Source organism: Phasianus colchicus, chromosome 1 (genome assembly GCF_987193195.1).
Source record: "Phasianus colchicus chromosome 1, bPhaCol1.hap1.1, whole genome shotgun sequence".
Taxonomy (NCBI): domain Eukaryota; kingdom Metazoa; phylum Chordata; class Aves; order Galliformes; family Phasianidae; genus Phasianus; species Phasianus colchicus.
The window spans coordinates 38,529,829-38,552,658 of NC_143436.1; the positions used below are offsets into that span (position 1 = coordinate 38,529,829).

The window sequence follows — 22,830 nt, forward strand, 5'->3', positions numbered from 1 at the left end:
TTCTCATGGAAGACTTCAACTTCCCTGATATATGTTAGAATTATAATACTGCAGAGAAACCAGTCCAAGAAGTTTCTAGAATGCATGGAAGATAGCTTCCTTATACAGCTGGTATGAGAGCCTACCAGGGGTGTGCCCTGCTAGACCTGCTCTTCACTAACAGAGAAGGACTGGTGGGAGATGTGAAGGCTGGGGACTGTCTTGGGCAAAGCAACCATGAAATTGTAGAATTCTCTATTCTTGGAGATGTGAGGAGAGTGAGTAGCAAAACTGCTATCTTGAACTTCCAGAGGGCGGACTTTGACCTGTTCAGGATGCTTGTTGCAGGGGTCCCTTAGGAGTCGCTCATAAAGGGTAAAGGGGTCCAGGAAGCCTGGATGCTCCTCAAAATGGAAATCTTAAAGGCACAAGAACAGGCTGTTTCTGAATGCTGTAAGGCAAGCCGTAGGGGAAGAAGACTGGTGTGAATGAACCGGGAACTGCTTTTGAGACTCCAGAAGAAAAAGAGGGTCTATGTCCTTTGGAAGAAGGGACAGTCTACTTGGGGAGATTACAAGGAAGTTACTAAGGTATGCAGGGAGGAAGTTAGGAAGGCAAAAGCCCAACTCAAGCTCAGACTGGCCACTGCAGTAAAAGAGAATAGGAAATCCTTTTACAAATATATCAGCGGTAAGAGAAGAATCAAGGAGAATTTCCATCCTTTACTTGATGCAGCAGGGAATGTGACCACTGAGGATAAGGAGAAAGCTGAGGTCCTGAATGCCTTCTTTACATCTGCCTTTAATAGGTAGATCAGTTATCCTCAGGGCACTTTAGGCCCTGGTTTAGAAGTCTGGGATGCTATGCAGAATACACCCCCGGTGATTCAAGTGGAGATGGTTAGAGAACACCTCCTCCATCTGGACTGTCACAAGTCCATGGGACCAGACGGGCTCCACCCTCGGGTGCTGAGGGAGCTGGTGGAGGTTGATTGCCAAGCCGCTCTCTGCCATCTATCAGCACTTCTGGTTATCTGGAGACGTCCCAGAGGATTGGTGGCTTGCCAATATGGCTCCCATCTACAAGAAGGGCCATAAGGAGGATCTGGGGAACTACAGGCCTGTCAGCCTGACCTCGGTACCAGTGAAAGTAATGGAGCAAATCATCTTGGGTGAGATCACATGGCACGTGTGTGGCATCCAGGGGATGCCAGCCAGCACGGGTTCATGAAAGGCAGGTCATGCTTGACCAACCTCATCTTCTACGACTGGGTGACCAGACTGGTAGATGGGGGAAAGGCTGTTGATGTAGTCTACCTAGACTTCACCAAAGCCTTTGACACAGTCTCTCACAGTATTCTCCTTGGGAAACTGGCTGCCCGTGGCCTGGACAGGTATGCCCTTCTTTGGGTAAGGAACTGGCTAGAGGGCTGTGCCCAACAGGTAGTGGTAGTGGTTAATGGAGTTAAATCCAGCTGGTGTCCCCCAGGGGTCAGTGCTGGGGACCACCTTGTTTAATATCTTTATTGATGACCTAGATGAGGGGATTGAGCGTACCCTCAGTAAGTTTGCAGATGACATCAAGTTGGGAGGTGGTGTTGATCTGCCTGAGAGTAGGGAGGCCCTTCAGAGGGATCTGGATAGGTTGGATCGCTGGGCTGAGGTGAATGGGATGAGGTTCAACAAAGCCAAGTGCCGGGTCCTGCACTTTGGCCACAACAACCCCATGCAGCGCTATAGGCTTGGGGACAAGTGGCTGGATGATTGTGAAGAGGAAAGGGACCTGGGGGTGTTGGTTGATGCTCAGCTGAACATGAGCCGACAGTGTGCCCAGGTGGCAAAGAGGGTCAATGGCATCCTGGTCTGCATTAGAAATAGTGTGGCCAGCAAGAGCAGGGAGGTAATCATCCCCCTGTATTCAGCACTGGTGAGGCCGCACCTCGAGTATTGTATTCAGTTTTGGGCCCCTCACTACAAAAAAGACATTGAAGTCCTGGAGCGTGTCCAGAGAAGGGCAATGAAACTGGTGAGGGGTCTGGAGCACAAGTCCTACAAGGAGCGGGCTGAGGGAGCTGGGATTGTTTAGTCTGGAGAAGAGGAGGCTCAGGGGAAACTTCATTGCACTCTACACTTTCCTGAAGCAAGGTTATGATGAGGAGGGGTTTGGCGTCATCCCCGGCAACAAACAGGACCTGAAGAAATGGCTGCAAGTTGTGCCAGGGGAAATTTAGATTAGACATAAGGAAAAACTTCTTCTCTCAGAGAAGTGGTCAGGCACTGGAATGGCCTGCCCAGGGATGTGGTGGAGTCGCCACCCCTGGCAGTGTTCAAGAGATTCTGGATGAGGAGCTACGAGATATGGTTTAGTAGCTTGTCATAGCAATGGTAATGGGAGGATGGTTGGACTAGATGATCTTGTAGGTTCTTTCTAACCTTGTGATTCTATGATTCTGTGATCAAACCCTATGTCTGAGAGCATCATCCAAGTGCTCCTTCAGCTCTTAAGTTGAACTTAACTCTGGATCCAAAAGAAGCAATAACTCATTTTCATTAAATTTCAATTATCCCAAGCATCATTTTCTCTTGATATTGGAGATTTAACTATGTATTACTTTTAAAGAAGAGGAAGAATAAAACTTGTCCTTTACTAAGCCTATATGTGCTAGTCTCCATTTAAGTTACTCTACTGTCAGTGGTACCATTCCATTCTTCTCTCAGAGCTAATCTTTGTCCTCTGTAGGTCAAAAAATACAGGGGAAGATTGACACAGCGAGGTTTAAAATTGAGTGCCAGTGGAAGAAACCTAATATTAGGATGTATGGAAAGTGACAAAACCTGACATGAGGAGTAGGTAACATCCACCCTGAGCTGGCAGAGAGAGAAGGAAAGCCAGGTGTGGGAGAAATGAGGTGGGCTCAGAACAGGTTCTGGTTCAGAAATGAAGATCTTAGCCTCATTCAAAAAGCTGGAATCACTGATGGCTTCGGTTTGTTTTTAGAGACTTTTGGCCTCAACCACCTATTGTTCCTACATACCTCTGTTAGCAAAGGAAAACAAACTCTGTCTGAAAGCTATGCTTCAAGTTAAGAAATACTGGCTGAAATTAGCATGCATAACTACTATTAATATTTCTTCTCCTTTATCTTAGACCTATTGTTTTGTGAACACAGTATCTCAAATTCTGAGCCACGATGTAGCTCACAAGGAACATGGCATCACACAAAGAAAATGAGCCCCAAGTATTCAGGCTTTTGTTAAAATGTCACCATATAAGAAAAAAACATTTAACTTCACCATTGTCAGTTCTTTTCTGCTGCCATCTTTCATACTAAGAGATAAATAAAGATTTAAATTAAAGGCTTTAAATAAAGATTTAGAGAATATATATGCATGCATTTATTATTATTTGCATTTAACAGACAGGATAGCTGACCTGAATTGGCCAAAGGATATATCACATCGTGTAACATTGTGCTCAGTAATGAAATCCAGAGTCGAGGAAGAAGAGGCAGGGGTTTCTTCCAGGGTGGCCACTGCTCCCAGACTGGGCATCTATATATCTGTCTGTGAGGGTGATTGCCTTCACAGCACCTGTTATTTTGTTTGTTTGTTTTTCTCCTTCATCTCCACTTCTGTTGAGCTGTCTTTATCCTGACTCATGAATTTTCTCATCTTTTAATTCCTGCTTTCTCCTCCATTCTGCTGGGAATGGGGATTGATCCAGTGGCTGTGTGGGTGTGTCTTGCTCCAATTTACAGGAAGGAGAGGAGATTCTTTGATATCTGTATACCCAGAGTGAGATTAAGAAGCAACAGTTCAAATGTTGGTCTGACCAGTTTATTCCAAATCTTAATCAGGGAGATAGGGAAGGGGAGGACGGTCACTATTACGAATTAGGGTGATTAGGGAAGGGAAGAAGGGCAATAGAAAAGGTAGGAAAGAAGCAAGGAGTTTTTATAGGAAGCAAGAGGGAGATAGTCACCACCATGGATCCAGCATGGTTTGTAGCTCAGTCTTCAGTAGTGGTGGATCATCAGGTGTTGTTCCATTGACAATGATAGTGACCATGGCGATGGCGACTTCTCAATTGTAGCACCAACTTATTTATAAGTCCAAAGTGGTCGAGTCAGCTCTCTTTTGAGTGGCAGCTTCTGGCTCTGGGATCTCAGCAGAAGCTCCTTTGTTCGTATCTTCCGGGCCTTGCCAGCAGATAAGCGCCAACTTGTATCTTGCCTTTACAGGATACAGTGGTATCATCCTGCAGTCTGCCATAGCAAGCTGGAGTTATTTGATCACAGGTTAGATCTTCTGCCAGTAAACAGTCCTGAGCACTCTCTTCGAATGCAAACAGCTCCAAAGAAATGCTTTCAAGTGTAAAATTGTCCACACAGTGATATTGATTGCCACAGGACAACACCCATCACTCATCTCCTAGACAAGTCAGTGGGAAGAAATCCAACTTCATTCCTATGAAGATGTGCAAGTTGGGTCGCAGAAAGGATGCTGAGCTTGGTGGAGAGATTATAGTTACAGGCAGTGTGAGGAAAGGGTGGTGATGGTGGTGGGTCTGGGCAGGGAGTGTTGGGTACGTGAGGCAATGTGACTGGGACAGCAGCTTCTGGGTGAAAAGCCCAGTGTGGGTGCTGGGCACGTAGCATGAGGCAACACCAAGCTCTGTGGCACACAGCTCCAATGCAGGCTTGGGTCACAGGGAGTGATTCATGAATTACTAAAGCTGGGGAGGAAAATTTGGGAGCAACAAATACCACAAGCAAGTGATCACAGAAGAAACCCATCAGTATGCATAGTACATTTAAGCTACACTTCTTAGCCAATAAGTGCAAGTACAGCCAAAGTGACTGCTCTACTATAGTAAAAGATTTAATTCAGATCAATTGTGTCTCATTGCATTTCGTCTCACAGTTGCAGCCTTAACAGCAATGCCATTTTTATGAAAAGCAGAAAAACTATCCAAAACTTTCTTGTAACCCATTGTGATTGCAATGGATGGGAGGTTACAAAAAACAAAGAAGCCCTAGGGCTAGGAGACAAGAAGCTTGCCCACTGCAGTGAAAGGGAAGAGAGAAAAAGATTCTGCAGCTTTAATGTGAATTCGTAGCTTAATTTCCTTATTCTCATAGCAACGCTCTTGAAATATGACTCATTTCCTGTGACATGTGCTGCAGTCAATTACCATGGCTAAGACAAGTCCAGCCCACAAGCCTTCCAAGCAACACAAGCCCACAAGCTGCAAGGAAAGCTAAAGCCACCTTACGCAGCTGAAGTGTTCTGTTCTTCAAGCTGACAGACGGGAGGCTAAGTAACATGATAAGCAGATTTTTCATTTGTGTGCTGGCTTTATTGCATTTCTGCCTTTCTTCTGGCTTCTATCGACCGGAGACGTTGCCTGATATTGGAGATGCAGAGTTTATTGAGGAATGTGTGAGAACGCACAACAGATTCCGGTCTGGAGTGAGCCCCCCAGCCAGCAACATGTTGTACATGGTAAGGGGATATTCACAGTTTACATGCAAGTGTGGTGTTTACAGTTGTAAAGATGGTTTTTTCTAATCAAATGTAAAAAAATGAAAAAGAAACCAACTCCTGCGATCATAGCTGCAGTTCCTCTTTAAAGCAGAAGATAAGGCTCTGATTGTTGGATGGTGTTATACAATCAGATGCACGTGTAGCTTTGCCTGACTTAGTTTTTTCATTCAAAACTCAAAATTTCAACCCTAAGCCTAGCAGTGTGAAAAGTCCTGTGAAAAGGCTCCTCGTTACAAGGCATCATAGTTTAGAAGCAAGGGGTGTGATTTATGTGCAGACCTTAGCACACCCTTTCATACTTGAGTTGGCAAGTGCAGAAAACATTGCCAAATGGCTTTGGAGAACTTTCTTTTAGCTTTCTTTGCAGAGATCTCAGCAGCTTGAGCCAATAGAGAGCTGTTAGCTGCAGCTCCTAGGTGCTGGGCTGCAAAGGAAGCCAAAACAAGTGCAGCAGCAGCAATAGCTGGAGGCATTGGTCCTGCACTGTGGTGCCCATCTCTGGCTGCAGCCATGATGCAAAAGGCAGTCTGTTGTGAATTCAAAAGAACCTCAGCCCTGGGAAGTAGATCTAGTGGGGCATTAGGATCCCAAACCTTCACTGCATATTGCTCCAGACCTTTTCTAAAACTTTTTCTGAATGGCTTCACTAGCTCTACACTAACAGAATCTTTCTTGAGTAGTATCCATCTTTTTAAAATTTCAGTGATTTTGTGCCTGATTTTTCTTTTTGAAAAGCTGAAGATCTGGAACCAGGAAAAAAAAGAAAAGCAAACAAAGACAGGTCACCACAAGAAGAGAAGAACTAAAATAATGGCAGATTTCTTTTAAAGTGCTGCGAAAAAAACTAGTCTTGGGTATGACCTCTCCCAGTAAGAATTTGTTGTGGGTAAAGCAGTAAAATACATTATAAAATCAATGAGAAAAGTAGAAGTATTGGAATTGAAAAGAGCATATATGTTCATTGTTGTAATTGACCTTAGCACTACAAAAATGAGGAAAACAAAAAAACTTTTTTATTTCTCAGAACACTTCTGTTTCCTGCTGATAACTGTCCATCTAGATGCATAAAAATGAAGGATATGAACTCAAGGCGTTTCCATCCTTTGAGAAAAAAATACTTTTTAAAACAAAATACAAGACAGAAACTCCTTTAAGCATAAGTGACAAAGCCTAGCCAGCTACATTTGTAATACAGCTGTTATTATTAATACTAGTGCAGGATGAAGAAGAAAAGAGGGGTGAGAACTGTAGGAAATATCCAAATAATTTTCTAGGACGGTATCTCTGATAAAGCAGATTTTATTCGGAGTTGCAATGGCAGGCCTCCTGCAAGCAGGAGAGCACACAGAAAACAGAGTTAGCTCTTCTATTCCCTATTCCCCAACGCTTATCTCCTTCTCCCCTGGTTCCTCATTGGCTGAGTACTTTAGGTTCACAATCTTCCCGATGCTTCACTAAACATGGAAACACTGGACAAACATAAATTTTTGCTGTATAAGCATAAATCTGTAGTTAATTCATTAACTTATTCCACAGCTGACCATTATTTTGCGGGTATCTGCTTGTCCTTCTTTCTAAAAAATAAGCTGGGGAGAAAGACAGGGGAGTATCCTGGTGCCTGCCTGTCACATCCCAACCTTCTCACGGAGACAGTTTGGTTCTTGTATAGAGGCCCTAACTTCTTTAATGTTTGCTAAATCTGGTTTTCTTTTGCTGGGAGTTTCTTATCCTAACAAAACAACTCTATGATATGTTTCCTAATCCCTAACATACTATACTCACATTGTTTGGAACATTTAACAACTATTACAGTTTTGCAAGAAAGAATTAATCACATAATTCAGTAATAATGTTTTTAAAACATTACCATATATAGTATTTTACTTCTTAGATCAACTGTTTCTAAGGACAAGTTACAGAATGTAAATGCATTATGTTCTACTTCTTCAAACCAATTGCTCTTTTTAATATCAAATGCAGAAACAACATTCCATTCCCACAGAACTCTCCAGCAGAGTCTGAAAAATGGGACCGTGGAGGACTAACCTATCAACCGCTGTCACAAAGCTTTTGTCACAGCCTTCTGCTTGTGACCTCACAGCATTGCCAAAATGTGAACTGCAGCCTCTGTCTCAGCTTGCAGCAATGCTAGGACTGGGAGAAAATGCCTGAACAAAGCCAGATTTTGTTAATCATCCTTCAAAGTTATCATTTAAGGAAACATCAGATCTTTAGTTTGCATTTAGACCCCCCTGCTCCCAAGTTTACCTTGATCGTTCCATGTACTGAGTTCTTAGGCTTATTATTTATGTTTTAGTTTTGTAGGACAACACTTCTCCCAAATAATTGGTGTAGGGAGAATTGGAAGATGGTTGTTACAAAATATTTTCAAATCTTTGTAGATCTATTTTGATGTCACCTGACAATTTCTCCTTACTTATTCACAGCATAAAATTTAAAAAAAAAAATGTTTTAGACATCTTCAGTACAAAAAAGCTCTATTATGTAAAACATAGGCATGAAATTCAGCAACCTCCAAATCTTTCCTCAGTCACGATCAGATCAAAACAGTTTCTCTGGTGATCCCATTGTTTGCAGAGGCAACTGACAGATTTTAATCCATACACAGAAGGATAAATAAGGAAGTCTTATTTTTTTTACAAAAGCCCAATCAGAAATTCTCCAGCAGTACTGAACAGCTTAATTTTCATGACACAGTGCTTAAGCAGAGCTCCAGGAGCCGTGTTTTCCAGGAGGTACAACACTGCTTGCTCAATCAGATTGTGTACACAAGAAAACCCAGTGGAATCTGACAATGCCTCCAGTGCAAACAAAAGACATTCATATAACTCAGTGGCTTACATAACAGCTCTCTGTTGGATTGAATTGCAAGTGAATGAGTGATTCCACAAATATGAATTCAGTGCTAGTGTTTGAAGCCACAAAATTCCCTGAGTTTAGACTGTTTCAAAAATCCCAGCATGTTTGTGACTTGACCAGCAAGTAGCAGCCCTAATCTGTGAGGCTACGTGAGATTTCAGGCAGTTTGGGACAGAAAGCACAACCCTCTTCTTCCAGGCTTTCTATAAATACATTTTTTTTTAAGGTTAAATTAACATTGTCCCTTAAGTGGCACAGCCTGGAAATGTGTACTGTGCTCCATACACTTTGATGCACAAGTCTTGGCATCCAGCAAGCATGTCAGACACAATTGTCCACCTCTCCAAAATCTTCCCCATGTTTAATGAGTGACTAGATTCCCACTAGAACCTACAAGTCAGTCTACCATACAGCACTTGAAGTCTCAGCAGAAACAAACAAACGAACCTGCAGCATATAGATGCAACTTCTCCAAAATCTGGTCAGCACTACTGCATTGCTAAGATAACCAAGTCATTTTTACTCGTCTTTATTTTGCAGAGTTGGGATCCAGACTTGGCAAAGACTGCAAGAGGTTGGGCGAAGAGATGCGAGTTCAAACATAACATATACCTCCAAGAGCCAGGGCAGGCTCACCCCAAATTTAACCCTGTTGGAGAAAATCTCTGGACTGGTTCGCTTTCAATTTTTTCGGTGCAAGGAGCCATCACCTCTTGGTACAAAGAGGTCAGAGACTATACGTTTTCCAGCAATAGCTGTAGCAGAGTATGTGGCCATTACACACAGGTAAGGCATCACACTTCTCTAACTCTGTCAAGTTTAGTTGTACTCAGTACTGCTGAGGTGCACCTCGAGTACTGTGTCTTGGGCCTCTCACTGCAAGAAATATATCAAGGCTGTGGAGCCTGGTGTCCAGAGAAGGGCAACAAAGTTGGTAAGGGATCTGGTGCACAGGTCTCATGCAGAATGGCTGAGGGAACTGAGGTGATTTAGTCTGGAGAAGAGGAGGCTTGGGGGAGACATTATTGCTCTAACTGCCTGAAAGGAGGTTGTGGTGAGGTGGGGTTGGCCTCTTCTGCCAGCTAGTAGTGACAGAGCAAGAGGTCATGGTCTTAAGCTGATCAAGGGAAGCTCAGATTGGATATTAGGAAGAATTTCTTCCCAGAAAGAGTGGTAAGGTATTAGAATAGGCTACCCGAGGAAGTGGTAGAGTCATCACCATGTCTGGAAATTTTCAAGAAACATGGAGATGCAGCACCTGGGGACATGGTTTAGTGTATGTTGCGGTGATAAGCGGGTGGCTAGACTAGATGACCTTAGAGATCCTTTCCAACCTTAATTGGTCTATGATTCTATGATTTTATAAACTAGACTTGCAATTCTGACAAAGAAATTCTAGATTTCTGTTGAAGAGTCAGTGAAGTGAATTCAAAGTGCTGTAGTAATTTTTTTGTGCCTGTGTGCATGAGATGTTCTCATGTCACATTTTAGAGAACAAGAATTTCACTGCATTTTCTTTTTAATACCCCAGCTGTATTTTGTTTCTAGGAAGAAAACAGGACAGCGATCAAACGACCAAGTTTAGCCCAGCAATGGCCAAAAACCAGGCAGTAGCAGTGGCTGTGGGCTGCAGTGCATGGTGGGACAAAGTCCCCACTCTGCCAGGTAGCTTCCACACGGCACCATGAGCTGCTATACAAGGGCTAGTTCTGTGATTCCTTGTTTGATTTGGCTCCTGCTGTTTCCCCATCACCATCCTCAGGGATGCGGTTGTCCACCGCTGGTGTCATGGGCAGCCTCTGGTTGTTACTGTGCTGAGAACACAGGAGCCTGAGGAACATGTCCTGTTCATGGACCTAGCAAACAACAAGGGGCAGGCTTCCCTTTGGAAGGGGAGATAGGGTATGTGGTGCTGAGTTGAATTGGATAGCTCATGCTACACGGGGAATCATAAGAAGATCTGATGCTCTTGTCTCTGTTATGTCAATCATTATCATGATCATAGAAGGCAAGACTGCAACCTGGATATGCTCCTTCGCCCTGTTGTTCCTATAGCCCCCTGCCTTTTGGTTATTTGCCTATGCAGTAAACTCTTGTAGAAGACAGCAAACAGCCTGGTCTTGAATGCCTCCAGGGAGGGGCATCCACAGCAACTGGATCCTGTTCCACATCACTGGGCAACCTGTTCCAGTGTCTCACCACCCTCACTGTAAATAATTTCTTCCTGATATCTAGTCTAAATCTACCCTCTTCCAGTTTAAAACCATTTTCCCTCACCCTTTCTATATGCCTTTCTAAGAAGTCCCTTCCCAGTTTTCCTTTAGGCCTCCTATGGGTACTGGAAAGCTACTATAAGGTCCCCCAGAGTCTTCTCTATGCTGAAGATCCCCAGCTCTCTCAGCCTGTCCTCATAGGGGAGGTGCTCCAGTCCTCTGGTCATCAAATAAATTAATAAACATCTAGTGAATTAGTTAAAACAACCAGATGTTCTTCAGAACGAGCTATTATTTAGATATCCATCACTATTGCTTGCCACTGCAAATCATGTTCAAGGAGCACTCCAAAGCCCATGTAATATAGAGGAGAGCAAAGCTTTTCCCTAAAACTGTAGCTGTTAAACCAAATATTCAGCCACCAATGTTTGTGTCTGTCTTTCCAGGTCGTTTGGGCTCAAAGCTACAAGGTTGGCTGTGCTGTCCACTTCTGTCCCACAGTGTTATACTTCTCAGGAACCAACGCAGCACACTTCGTCTGCAACTATGGGCCAGCGTAAGGTTTCCATGATAGATATTTTAAAGAATTTGGATCCTGCCTCTTCTTCCCTCCCAAAATATGTAATTTGATAGGATCAGATCATTTTTTCCTGTGTTTATGGGTAGAAATGATCCTCAAAAAAGATAAAGATACATCCAAGCAACTCTAGTTTGAGTAAGTGGGAGATGTATATATTGTAGCTAAAAAGCAGTGGTGCTGATAGAAAGGGTAAAATATAAGACACTGAAATAAGCATACCTAAGTGATCATTTGAAAGCTGTTCCCTTTTTCCTCAGTGCTGAGGTGGCCCCAGATGGTTGCCAAGGCGCAAACCCAAGGTTTGTCTGCAGAATCAAGTCTCTTGGTCAATGGTTTGAGTAAATACTGAAGTGTGCAGTGCTTGTGGCTGCAGGCTGAGCGTTAGTATGAGAGTTTGGACATGTGATGCTGGGCCTGCTGAAGACAAAATTTTATTGAGAGATCCTTCGTATGCATTGTAAGTAGCATATTTGCTGCCTGAGAGACACAGAGGCTCTGAAGGACCTGCTGAACCTTGGTCCCAGCTTATGAGGGCAGGATGCTTTCTTGGTCCTGGTTGAGGCCCTGATCTGCTCAGCCTTTGAGGTCACAGGGAGGATAGTGTACAAAGCCCTTACTGTGGGTGTTTACTGCCTGCCAAAATCTTCATGGAGCAGCCTGGGCACCTCCTGGGCTAGGTGGGAGCAGGACAGTAAGGCAGGGCTGACCAGGACACAGTTCAATGTCAATACAAGTGAAGAAAATCTCAAGTTCAGAAGCAAATTAGCAGAAGGGATTGCCATCCCCTCATAAGGGCAGCTTCAAAGCAATGTTATTTTCCTTCACAGTGGGAATTACAGACGGCACCCATATGAGACAGGAGCAGCGTGCAGCAAATGCAATGGCGAGCAGTGCACTGACAATCTGTGTCGTAAGTAGACAACCCACCCTCCTCCACAAGCACATGTAAAAAGAGAGGGAGCACACAAGAAGACACTGGCAGGAAGCACAGCATCTCCTATTCCCAAATACTGTCTGAAAAAATGCAATGAGGAGCCAAGAGAGCAGTGATGCCTAAGGATAGAAAAGGTTTTAAAATACCAGCATCAAGGAATGACGGGATCCCTGGCTGATGGGGTTGCTTGATGTCAGCTAGACAAGTGGATCTTGAATATGAGAGCTGGGCAAAAAAAAAGTGATGAAGTGTACCTGAGGGATAATTCCTCTCCATGCCAGCCACTGGCAGGGGCACTTAGTAAGATGCAATCGAGCTCTCTACAGCAAAGCCCCAAAATCACTCTCTGGAAGTCTATAGGTCCTTGGTTCTTCCTGGAAAGAAACACAACTGTATTTCTTGTCAGCCCACTGTGAGCGAATTCTCCTCTTTTATAACTCACATTGTTTACAAATTCTAAGCCTGCTGCTTACATTCGCTTCTTCTTCTCTCTCCAGGAAACACTGAGCGTGACAAAGTCATTAGTAAGTACCACAGATACTACTGCCTCCAGTAGTTGTTGCCCCCAGTGCAGTTACACTTGAAATAATTGATCTGTTTTGCCTCCAGGTGATTCCAAGTGGCACCCAGCTTGGGACAGACCTGCCTGCGATGAGTACTGCATCTCTGTGGTTGTTTTAAGGCTGTTACTTCTTATTCTGACTATTGTAGCCACTTGGATCCTACCCAAATACTGGTCCATAGCACCTGCCACGAAGTAACGCACAGGAGGCTGTGGCAGCACTGAGGTTGATTCGTCCCCTCCCTGTGCTTAAGCTACTGGCAGCACTGAGATGGATGGAAATGTTGTTTGCATCCACAGATCATTCTGAAATATAGAAATATCATCCCCACTTCATGGAGGAGCTGGCAGAGCTGATAAGTGGCCTTCTCATTGTTCAGAATCAGTAGCTGGTTTTAAAGTACCTGCTTATTTTTCCAAAGTGGAGCACTGTGGCAGAGATGGGTATGCCATGGAACAGCTTGCCACGCTTCTCAGGGAGGGAGTGGGGGAGTGGGGTGTCTGCAGCCCAGCAGAGCAGACTCCTCTATGCCTTTTGAGCTCTCTCCACACGTACTCCAGCGAGACGCAACAGCATGGTTTTGGGTAGCCTGGAGAGATTTCTTTTTGTCATTTATAGCTGTTTTTTACCTCCTAATTTTTGGGCACAGGTGAGTTCCAGCATGTGCGTCCCACAGCAGGCAGTGCATTTCCCCGTATCGCAGTGCACAGGGACCACTGGCGTTTCTCTTTGCTTAGAATCTGTTTTCAAACACACATCATCTCTGCCAAGACACAGAGCTTCACCCGTGTTTAAATGTGACTTTGCACCACCTTAAACTCTTTTTTTTTTTTCTTTTTCTGAGCATGAGGTTTTTGACTTCTGCTTCAAACAATAAACCACTATTTCCTGCCTCCTGTGCATGGTGATCATGTATCTGCAACCTGATCTGAAGGTCCACTGGTGCACAGACCCAGAACAAATACATTCAGTTCCAGCCTGCACAATGCTGAGAAACACGATGCTGGGAAAAACACAGTACAGTGGTCTAAATAAAATCGTGCTGTGCCCAACGTTGTGTCTTGGGCTCAGTGGCTGCCAAGCTCCAGTCTCCATGAGGCTGTGCCCCCAGAGCTGGCAGGGTTCAGCCAGGCCCCTTCGATACATCACACCATTCTGCTGGGTGCTTCTATGCAGGAAGCCAGGGAGTTCCCCAGCTGCTTCCTTTCTGTAGTGCTGTCTTTGCTCACTTCTGTCAGTGTTGCTGCACAAGTCCTGCTCTGATGCCACTGCTGGAGTCAGTCTCACCTGGAAGTACTGCCAACTGCAACCCAAAGTTTCTGATGTTATTCTTCCGTACAGTTAGCTGCTAGTACTTGAATCATATCAGCATCACACCATGTCCCAAATAAATCATTTTCCAAAATGTAAATGTGGTCAGGGACAGAATTCCTAATCCTCTTCCTTGTCCTTCACTTATATTTGCACTTCGTTTGTGCCAGAGCCTCTTTTCTGCCATCCAATGACCAGTATCACAGCACTCGTGCTGGCCAACATAGAAAGAGACAATTTTATTAAAAAAAATAAATAAAATCCTCACTACAAATTTAAGGCCACGGGTCTATCTGTTGAAAAGGGCAGCCACTTTCATTCCCACTTGCCTTTTTGCCACACTCTTTTGAGCACCACTCAAGCCTCACACTTCCTGTACTGCAAAGTCCCATCTGGAAATCCCACAAGGACGATAACCAGCACATATTGGCAGCAGGACGTACTCTGCAGTGTCCTTTTGCAGAGAAGGGCTCTTATGCCAGCATCTGCCCCATGTGCAGAAAAATCCTACTGATGCAAGGAGAAATGGAGGAAAGCAAAGCACATACAATGCTGTGTCCAGGGAGCAAAATGAGCTCAGCAGGAATGCTCCCCTGCTAAGTTTAATCTATACTTGGTTTCCAGGAGAGTAAACAGAACCAACACAGAGCCCTTAAAGTTCAAAACATTCACAGTGCTGCCATTGAACTACATACCTTAGCAGCTCGAAGGGAATTCCATAGAGAAAGCTTCATTAAAAAAACTGTAAATCACTAGGGCTCATGGGGAAAAAAACCAACCAACCAACCAACAACAAATTCTACAGCATGGTAACTTTCAAACAAAAAATCCAGAAAGTCAAGGAGTCAAAGCTAAGCAAGAGCTGCATCTCATTTTTTAAGGACACCCAAAATCCAGATATTTAACTCCTGATGATTTCCTCAAGTTGTTCACATTCTTTTTTATGGCATACATCCATGACTTCCACATGATAAATGCAAAATACAGATATAGGAACAGCCATTGAGCACTTCTTTGCTAGCCTGTAAACTCTAAAATCAGTTTAAGGAGATAATTTGCAAAAATTCAAGCTAGTCCTCAAAATACTAGAACAACTACTTTGCCCTTCTGAACTTATTTTTCTGTTCTGTTTTTTTGCAGACACATTAGAACAGGTGCAGAAAGCACTGTAGTGAGCCCAATGCAGATGGTTACCACTAAAAAGCAGATTCTAAGCTCACAAATCCTTGGTTTGTTTTCCTTACATGAATGAAGGGTCTTTCTAGATTTTCCTGTTTTAATAAATAGAAGTCTAACCAACAATCCTTGAAACCCAGCAGCCATAACAACCAAAAAAGATTAAACATAACCCTTTCATCTCGTGACAACAGGACAAGACTCCTTGAAATCAAGTAAGTTCTACTGTGGTTGGGACTTTGATGCCAGATCTACATAGAAACCTCAGCTGGGGAACCAAAATTCAAAACACACGTTTCCATGAAAGCACATATATGCATTTTAAGGTCAGGCTGCCACCAAGCTAATGTACATTTTCCTGCACTGCAACTCAGGCAACCATGCAGCTGGTTGACCCAGCTGGAAAACAGTCACTTAATTAGCAGGGAGCTTTTAGCCAAACCAGGTTCATGAAATAAAAGGCCAACCTACAAAGTCAAAAGCCCTTTGCATCATGGAAGAAGATATAAACTTAATTTTAGCAAACAAAAATTTGCTGCAAGGACCTTCTGCAGTAAAAGGGGCCTCATCCAGTCCAAAATATAACAGAGGACTCTCTGTCCTTGTACCTCCCCTGAATCCAGCTCAACTCCTCCTTACTGGCTTTGGGCTCCGCAGATTACTCCACTGAAGTACTCACTTGTGGGATCACATGAGAACTACTGCAATGCCTCTCAGGGTAGCCCAGGCCCTCAATATGTCTGACCCACCTGATGCTGAGCTCAGGTCTCCCCTTTACACCATCAACAGCTACATATCAGGTAACATGTCTAAGAGCTTATCATAGGGCTGGTATCCCTAAACATACCAGCTTACTACAGCTTCTCAGATGGGTGTGTAATTTACTTATTTTCTCAGTGAAGCATCTGTTGAGCAGTACTTTCTTACATGATTTTATAAGTAATTAAACTGACATTTATGAATGATAGAGTATTGAGTTTTCTCTTCCAGAACTAAGTTGCAAGAAAAGATCAGGCAACAGAAAGGAGTACTAATATTGTCCCCTACCCTAAAATGCAAGAATTCTAGATCACTTTCTCCATGCACATACACATACTGACTCTTTAACATACATTCTAAATTTTTATTTAAACATGTAACAAAGAAAACAGCTGTGTTTTCACTGACCAGTCTGAAATAAAAGGTTACTAACCTCAGCAAAGTGAGCTGCAGTGTTCTAGCATAATCATCTTTACCACATGTGCAAGTGATCAGAATTCCAAAGTCTGGCAAAGCACTCAAACACGGTCATGAAACTGGTGTGGCCTGACCACCTACTTACTGTTACATTTGCTTCTTGAACCTCAGATGCATCAACTAATAACATCTGCTTTTCTATTGCACTCTATTTCATCATAATTTCCATTTTTAGGAAACTAAGAACCTCTGTACTTCCTTCAAAAAAGGGGAAGGGGCTGAATAAAGTTAAAAGGAACTTAAGTTCTCATTTCTTGTAAGAAATGAATTAAGAACACATTTAAAGAAAGGTAACAACATTTATGTTTTCCCTGCAGCACACTTGCTTTGTGTCACATTCTGCCTAACAAGATAATGCTAATAAATGACAATTTATTAATGGCATTCAATTAAGACTATGGTTGTCTAATCCTCACACAAAGCAGTATTCCTGGAAGCAAGATCAAAAGATGTAGGTTTTGCAGTAGATGACTAATTAAAGGAATTAACGACAATATATTAAAATACTTTATTAACACCAAAACAAGACACTCAAAAAACCCAGCTTGTACAGAAGTAAAAGCTTAATAAAAGTAATAAATCTTGCCTATCTTGACAGTTATTTGGTAGCTTTTCATAGAAGTACTCCATTTAACTCCCACTGAGTTCTTCAATCCTTACTGTTTCACATTCTGTATTAAACTCCTGAATGTTTCTAATATGAAACTTCCTTCAGGCAGACAGATATTACCCAAACACACTCTCACTTTCTCAAAAAATATGAGAGAGCAGATTTTGTACACCAACTTTGACAATTTTGCATAGCTGCTCTAGGTCCATTCATTAAAATGGGCTTGTGAAAAGAGAACAATCTTTCTGCCTAGTGTTTTCTTATCCACACTACACTGACAGCAAGAAGTGGTTTACTCCACATCTCAGTTGTTCTAAGTGTGAAAATGTTCATTATTGTAGGAGAAAAGTGAGCATTATGAGTGGTGAATTACTTTCTTTTTTTCTTCTTTTCATCTGCTGCCATTTTTAACTTGACTTCTTCCATAGGAAGTGCTCCTAATTTCTTCTTCTTCGCATTCTTTACTTTTTCCTTGATGGCTTCAATATCAATTTTTTTCTCAGTGGAGGCTACACAGCAAAAACACAAGCAGACACAAGTTTTACTTTTCTGATTTTTCACAGCCTGTGAGATTACTTCCTATGTATCCACAGTAAACTGCATGCTGTAGCATTGGTTAGGACTAATCTTATGTTTGCTAACAATTTTATAAACTATTCTTACCATTTTTACTGAAACTAGCATGATACACAAACCTCTTTCAACAGAATTCAAGGAATAGTTACATAAAAAAATCCTATACAACTGTATTTGAAAACTGATGCCCTACTACAATGCACACTTAGAAATTGTCACCTGCTTATCAGACCACAGATGTACTCCAAGATTAATACATACATAATCTGCTGTGTCTATTGGCTTGGTTGGTCTGACATAAAAAGAATAAACTATTTATTGAGTACTTATTTTCAGAGCTTTTGTGGCATTTTATATATACGCGTGTAACTAGGGTGATGAGTTCACAGACATGCCTGTACCATCCTTATTTTCCTTCCCTGCCATGCCTTAATGATGGCTGCTGGAAAGTCTGATCCCTGCATGAAGACCTTTGTAAGAGACTTCTACAGGAAGTGACAGCATGAAGAATATCCTATTTGGTGTTCATAAAACATTTTATGAACATGCTTTATAAGGGCATGTAGCAACAGAATGAGGGGAAGTGGTTTTAAACTGGAAGAGGGTAGACTTAGGCTAGATATCAGGAAGAAATTATTTACAGTGAGGGTGGTGAGACACTGGAACAGGTCGCCCAGTGAAGCTGTGAATGCCCCTCCCTGCAAGCATTCAAGGCCAGGTTGGATGGGGCTGTGAGCAACCTGGTCTGGTGGTTGGCGACCCTGCACATAGCAGGGGGATTGGAACTAGATGATTACTGTGGTCCTTTTCAACCCAGGCCATTCTATGATTCTATGATTCATCTGGTATCTTCCCTTTTGGCCAAGAGTCACGAGCTTAGGTCCAACTCTGCCACCTCACATGGTTAATTCCTACACACCATCAGGCGTCCTTGTTGGAACTCAGTTCTTCTCTACATATGAAGTATTTCTATTATTTACTTCTGGAAGACTGAATGGTTTCATTCAAAACACTTATCAGCTGGAAGAGGACAGTATTTGATATACAGAAGAGGCAGTGCATGATTACAGAAAATTTACTGCTATCACAAAAAAGTACTTTATACAAATCAGTGCTCCAGACTATACATTGCTTGAGAAGTAAACAAATTCTTCAGCTCACAAGAAACTGTAATATAGAGTGTATAATTATTACGTAAGTAGCATGACCTTCCTTATTTCCTATGGCTACATCTCCACATAATCACTTAGCCTAGGAATTAACACTACAAGTGTTTAGAACAGGGAAAAAAAACTCTACCTTTCTTTGCTTTCACAACTGGCTTTTCCTTTGGTGGGATAAAAGCTTTATTTCTTTCCTCTTGTCTCTTCTTGACTGCATCAGCTTGCTTTGCCTAAAGTTAACAATAACAAATATGAAGTACCAACAGAGCAGGGCAAAAGGGAGAAAAATCAAAGTCAGAAATCAAGCCCTTTTTAACTGGTTGTAACAAATTTACCTTTATTTCTTCCACTCGCTTTCGTTTCTTCTGGCTTTCTTTCAAGAAGTATTCACCACTTGCCAATTCTTTATCAATCTGTACAAGAAAAGTACCAAGAAGCTTTAGAAAACTATATATTATAAGTCAGATATAATAGTGTCAGGAAATAAAAACTTGACAAAAAAGACCCATTAACTTCATCTTAACAAGAGCAGGATTTAAATTAATCATATATTCCTGCATAACCAAATAAAGTTTCAGCTGACCTGGCTTTCTGGCTGCGGAGGTGGGAATGGTGTGTACTCCTTCTTAATATTTTTCTTCTTTGGCTCCTTGCGTTTTTTCAAGTTCTTCCGCTTGAACTTAGGTAAAAATCTTTCCCAATTTTGTGTCCTCAGTTCAGGATCTTTTGATAATTCACGTTTGATCATCAAAGTCTTTGGTAGTTTTAGAACGTCACAAAGAAGAACAGAACAATAGTATTGCAGTAGTACCTAAGAGCTCCAAACTAAAAGTTTCTTATGGTATATTAACAGTTGAGGGATTTAATTATGAACAGAAGCAGAAAGGTGAATGTGTCTCAGGATGGGGACAGTTTAAATAAGCAGGTATCAAGCAAACAATAAAAGGGAAGAAAACACTTTTCTTACGATATTTGCTCAGATACTGTCAATGATATGACAACATATCCCCAGCAAGTAGACTTTTTTTTTTTTTTAAGTACAAAACAGAAATTCTGATTAACAGTTTACCACATCGAAACATATAATTATTAACATAAAGCTCTGTACAAAGACATAATGCTTTCAGAGGTGCACGTTGGACCGTACCAACCTTAATGTTATATATGGGATGTATATTCTTCATTGTGTCCAGAACAACTTTCCTAACCTGTATTTAATAAAAGAAAATGAATGGAACACTCAGCAGGTACTTCATATTCTAACCAATTAAAATATCAAGTATCCTAAGTTTCTTCAAAATCAGAAAATTTCTCTTTCCTAGCTGCACAACAAAACCAAAAGCAGCTAGACTGAAAAAGCCACAAAGCCAACTAGACGAACGGTGCTTAAAAAAATATCATTGGCTCTACTGTCACACCTCTGATACACACCAGCATCACCCGTAATCACTATTTTCACACCACCATGGACATTATGTTGTTTTTTAGCTTTTGACATGTATTATTCCCTACAGAATTATTAAAAATATATGAGATGTTCACCCATGCTATATGCCATTAGCACTGCAATATTTTCACTTAAGTCTCTTAACTGAAACTATAGCAATTCTGCACAGCAATCTACAGGAAAAAAAAGCTGAAGAAGCAGAATTAGATACATTATTCAGAATTATATGAAGGCACCCTTTTTATACATCTGCTAAACCTTACCTTAAGAAACAAAAAATACTTTTTCAGCAACTAACAAAATTCAGGAGCTAAGACTATAGGCATTCACATAGAAGTAGTTTACTAACACGTAGCTGAAAGAACAACTCTTGAGGCCATCAGATTGTGCCTGAAGTCCATGTCAGAGCTGGGCACAAAAGTGGGCGACAGAAACCACTCATCTGCCTTCTCTTACCTCTTTTAGCCCACTGAAAGGTCCAAGAGCTGAAACAGTGTTGCCTTGCACCATAATATAACAGTTGGTTAACAGTTCGAGGGCCTAGAACAACAAATATGAATAAAGTCAGTGTGAGCTCAAGGTCTGAAACAAATCTGCATCTAAGATTTTTATGGTAACCATACTTATCAGAAATACCTTCAGAGTAGATCCTTTTGGCCCAAGAAGCCGTCCTCTTCTTTTCACAAAACTTTCTCTGTTCCTCACTAGAGAGCCTATTTTAATGATGTCACACGCAACATCATCCTGAAGAATACGAACTGCCTGAAGATACAAGGAGCAGGTATTAACATCAGAATCCAAAAGTGTTATTCAGAAGAGCCAAAAGACTCATTTCATTTGCTGATATGTTTATTTTAAATATATATTTTCATGTAGTTATAAAATCATTTGAGTTGAAGGGATCTTTAAAGGTCAGCTAGTCCAATTCCCCTGCAACAAACAGAGACACCTACAGGTAGGTCAAGTTGCTCACAGCCCCATCCAGCCTGACCTTAAGTACCTCCTGGGATGGGGCATCCACCAGCTCTCTGGGCAACCTGTTCCAGTGTTTCACTACCACTACCTGAAAAACCCATATTTTAAAAACATACTACTTTATAAGCATTACAATATTATTTGCTACAAACCTGTTCGAAGGGAACACTTCTTGCTAGAAGCTTTATTAAATCTCTAGCCCTGATGATCGCATATGGATCAAAAGTCTTCTTGGTAGTAGTGACTGTCATGCTTCCTTCAATTAGATCCAGCGTTGCATTCACGTACTGCAATGTGTGAAAATAAACAGCAAAGCAATCTCATTAAAATAAGAATCTAAGATTATATTTCTGATAGCATAAAGTTAAGAAATATAAAACTACACACTGCACAGGCATGCAAATCCATTATCCAAACCTCTGAAAATGACTCTCAGACACACACACACACACACACAAAAAAAACCAAAAAAACACCAGACTGACAGGCTCTATGTATCACAAGGCCTGAAACACTATCCTCCTATCTCCTTTACGGCTGGCAGACACTGGACAACACCTGCTACTACAGCAAGCTTTTATACAAAAGTAACACCTTTATCTCCCAAACAACAGAGCACAGCATCACAACTCATACATGCTCACTCAGGGCTTTCTGGACAAGCGGCCAGCACTCCTTCAGGTAGGCTTCTCTGTACTTGGGGAATAATGTTGCAAAACTGCTTTCTTCCAGCAGCCCTCTGGGATTGTCTTCCCTGGTAAACGCTGGTTCTTTCCATCCATCCGGCACAGTGAGCAGCTCAGACTCATCAACTGCTAGAGATTAAAAGACGAAAGAAAGTTTGTTTCTCCTTTGTCATCGATGGCGGCGATAACTGAAAGCAGGCACACAGCAGGCGGTGCATTCAATACTCCGTAGGAGGCGTTCTGCATTTCTCCTTACGGAAGTTACTGCCTTTCCAGCCCGCGGCCGGGCCCCTCAGCCCCTTAGCGAGCGAGAGGGAAAGCACGGCGGGGCAGCAGGCCCCAAACCCCGCCGCCAAGAGGCCGCGCAGCCCGCGGACAGCTCCCACACAGCCCCGCACTCACCTTTGGCCGCTTTCTTCTTGCCGGGACGCCGCGCCTTTTCCTCCGCCGCTTCAGGAGCCGCCATGCTCACCGCGCGCACACAACTTCCGCCCGACGCCGGAAGTGAGACAGGGGCCGCGCGGCACGCCGGGAACTGGAGTCCCGCGCTATACGCTGCTGTAGTCGAGCTCCGGGGCAGCACAGCGCGCTGGGTCCGGTCGTATCTCCACTCAGGCAGCAGCTGCGGGGTCCTGGAGATGGGCTTGGTTGAGGGGCGTGCAGCAAGCACCTTCTTTCCTCTTTCATATCACACATCGCTCCCATCCGTGCTCCTCAGCGCTGAATTTGCTGCTGGCGTTTTGCAGCAAAAAGGGAAAAAGAAAATCCAGCATCATCAAAATCAAACCAAAGCACTCGGGTAAATGCTTGAAGTACTTTAGTACTTGCAACTAAAAAGAACACGTGTTCCTGATGAGACCTAATTATTTGGTTGAATGCCATAGCTTAATGCCTCCTGGGTGATGCTCTGCCTCCTCCCCACTCCCCATCCTGCACTTGTACCTCAGTATTTTCT

General features: G+C 42.6%; 2 protein-coding genes across 3 annotated transcripts; one reads left to right on the top strand and one right to left on the bottom strand.

Moving 5' to 3' along the window:
- The first annotated feature begins 5,166 nt into the window (after positions 1 to 5,166).
- Positions 5,167 to 13,587, top strand: LOC116226742 (glioma pathogenesis-related protein 1-like). Its single transcript, XM_031589695.2, has 6 exons — positions 5,167 to 5,483; positions 8,946 to 9,191; positions 11,065 to 11,174; positions 12,026 to 12,108; positions 12,630 to 12,656; positions 12,742 to 13,587. The coding sequence occupies exons 1-6, from the start codon at positions 5,304 to 5,306 to the stop codon at positions 12,891 to 12,893; spliced, it is 798 nt and encodes a 265-aa protein (XP_031445555.1). The 5' UTR covers positions 5,167 to 5,303; the 3' UTR covers positions 12,894 to 13,587.
- A 2,697-nt stretch (positions 13,588 to 16,284) lies between these two features.
- Positions 16,285 to 22,577, bottom strand: KRR1 (KRR1 small subunit processome component). 2 transcript variants are annotated; one of them, XM_031589693.2, is made up of 10 exons: positions 22,278 to 22,577; positions 21,826 to 22,001; positions 21,342 to 21,476; positions 20,851 to 20,976; positions 20,671 to 20,754; positions 19,919 to 19,975; positions 19,351 to 19,521; positions 19,103 to 19,180; positions 18,904 to 18,997; positions 16,285 to 17,537 (listed from the first exon to the last, which is right to left on the bottom strand). In XM_031589693.2, the coding sequence occupies exons 1-10, from the start codon at positions 22,339 to 22,341 to the stop codon at positions 17,398 to 17,400; spliced, it is 1,125 nt and encodes a 374-aa protein (XP_031445553.1). In that variant the 5' UTR covers positions 22,342 to 22,577; the 3' UTR covers positions 16,285 to 17,397. The 2 variants fall into 2 exon arrangements, with proteins under 2 accessions (XP_031445553.1, XP_031445552.1); XM_031589692.2 differs by having other exon boundaries at positions 21,826 to 22,004; positions 22,278 to 22,560.
- Positions 22,578 to 22,830: the final 253 nt, after the last annotated feature.

What these genes read in the sequence shown, in the direction of transcription:
- LOC116226742 (XM_031589695.2), top strand. Translation starts at nt 5,304, where the DNA reads ATGATAAGCAGATTTTTCATTTGTGTGCTGGCTTTATTGCATTTCTGC. An exon ending in TATGTGGCCATTACACACAG is followed by an intron (nt 9,192 to 11,064) that starts GTAAGGCATCAC and finishes CTGTCTTTCCAG; the next exon opens with GTCGTTTGGGCTCAAAGCTA. An exon ending in TGAGCGTGACAAAGTCATTA is followed by an intron (nt 12,657 to 12,741) that starts GTAAGTACCACA and finishes TTTTGCCTCCAG; the next exon opens with GTGATTCCAAGTGGCACCCA.
- KRR1 (XM_031589692.2), bottom strand. Translation starts at nt 22,341, where the DNA reads ATGGCGGCTCCTGAAGCGGCGGAGGAAAAGGCGCGGCGTCCCGGCAAG. An exon ending in CAAGAAGAAAGCGGCCAAAG is followed by an intron (nt 22,005 to 22,277) that starts GTGAGTGCGGGG and finishes TTTAATCTCTAG; the next exon opens with CAGTTGATGAGTCTGAGCTG. An exon ending in AGAAAGCCCTGAGTGAGCAT is followed by an intron (nt 21,477 to 21,825) that starts GTATGAGTTGTG and finishes CACACATTGCAG; the next exon opens with TACGTGAATGCAACGCTGGA.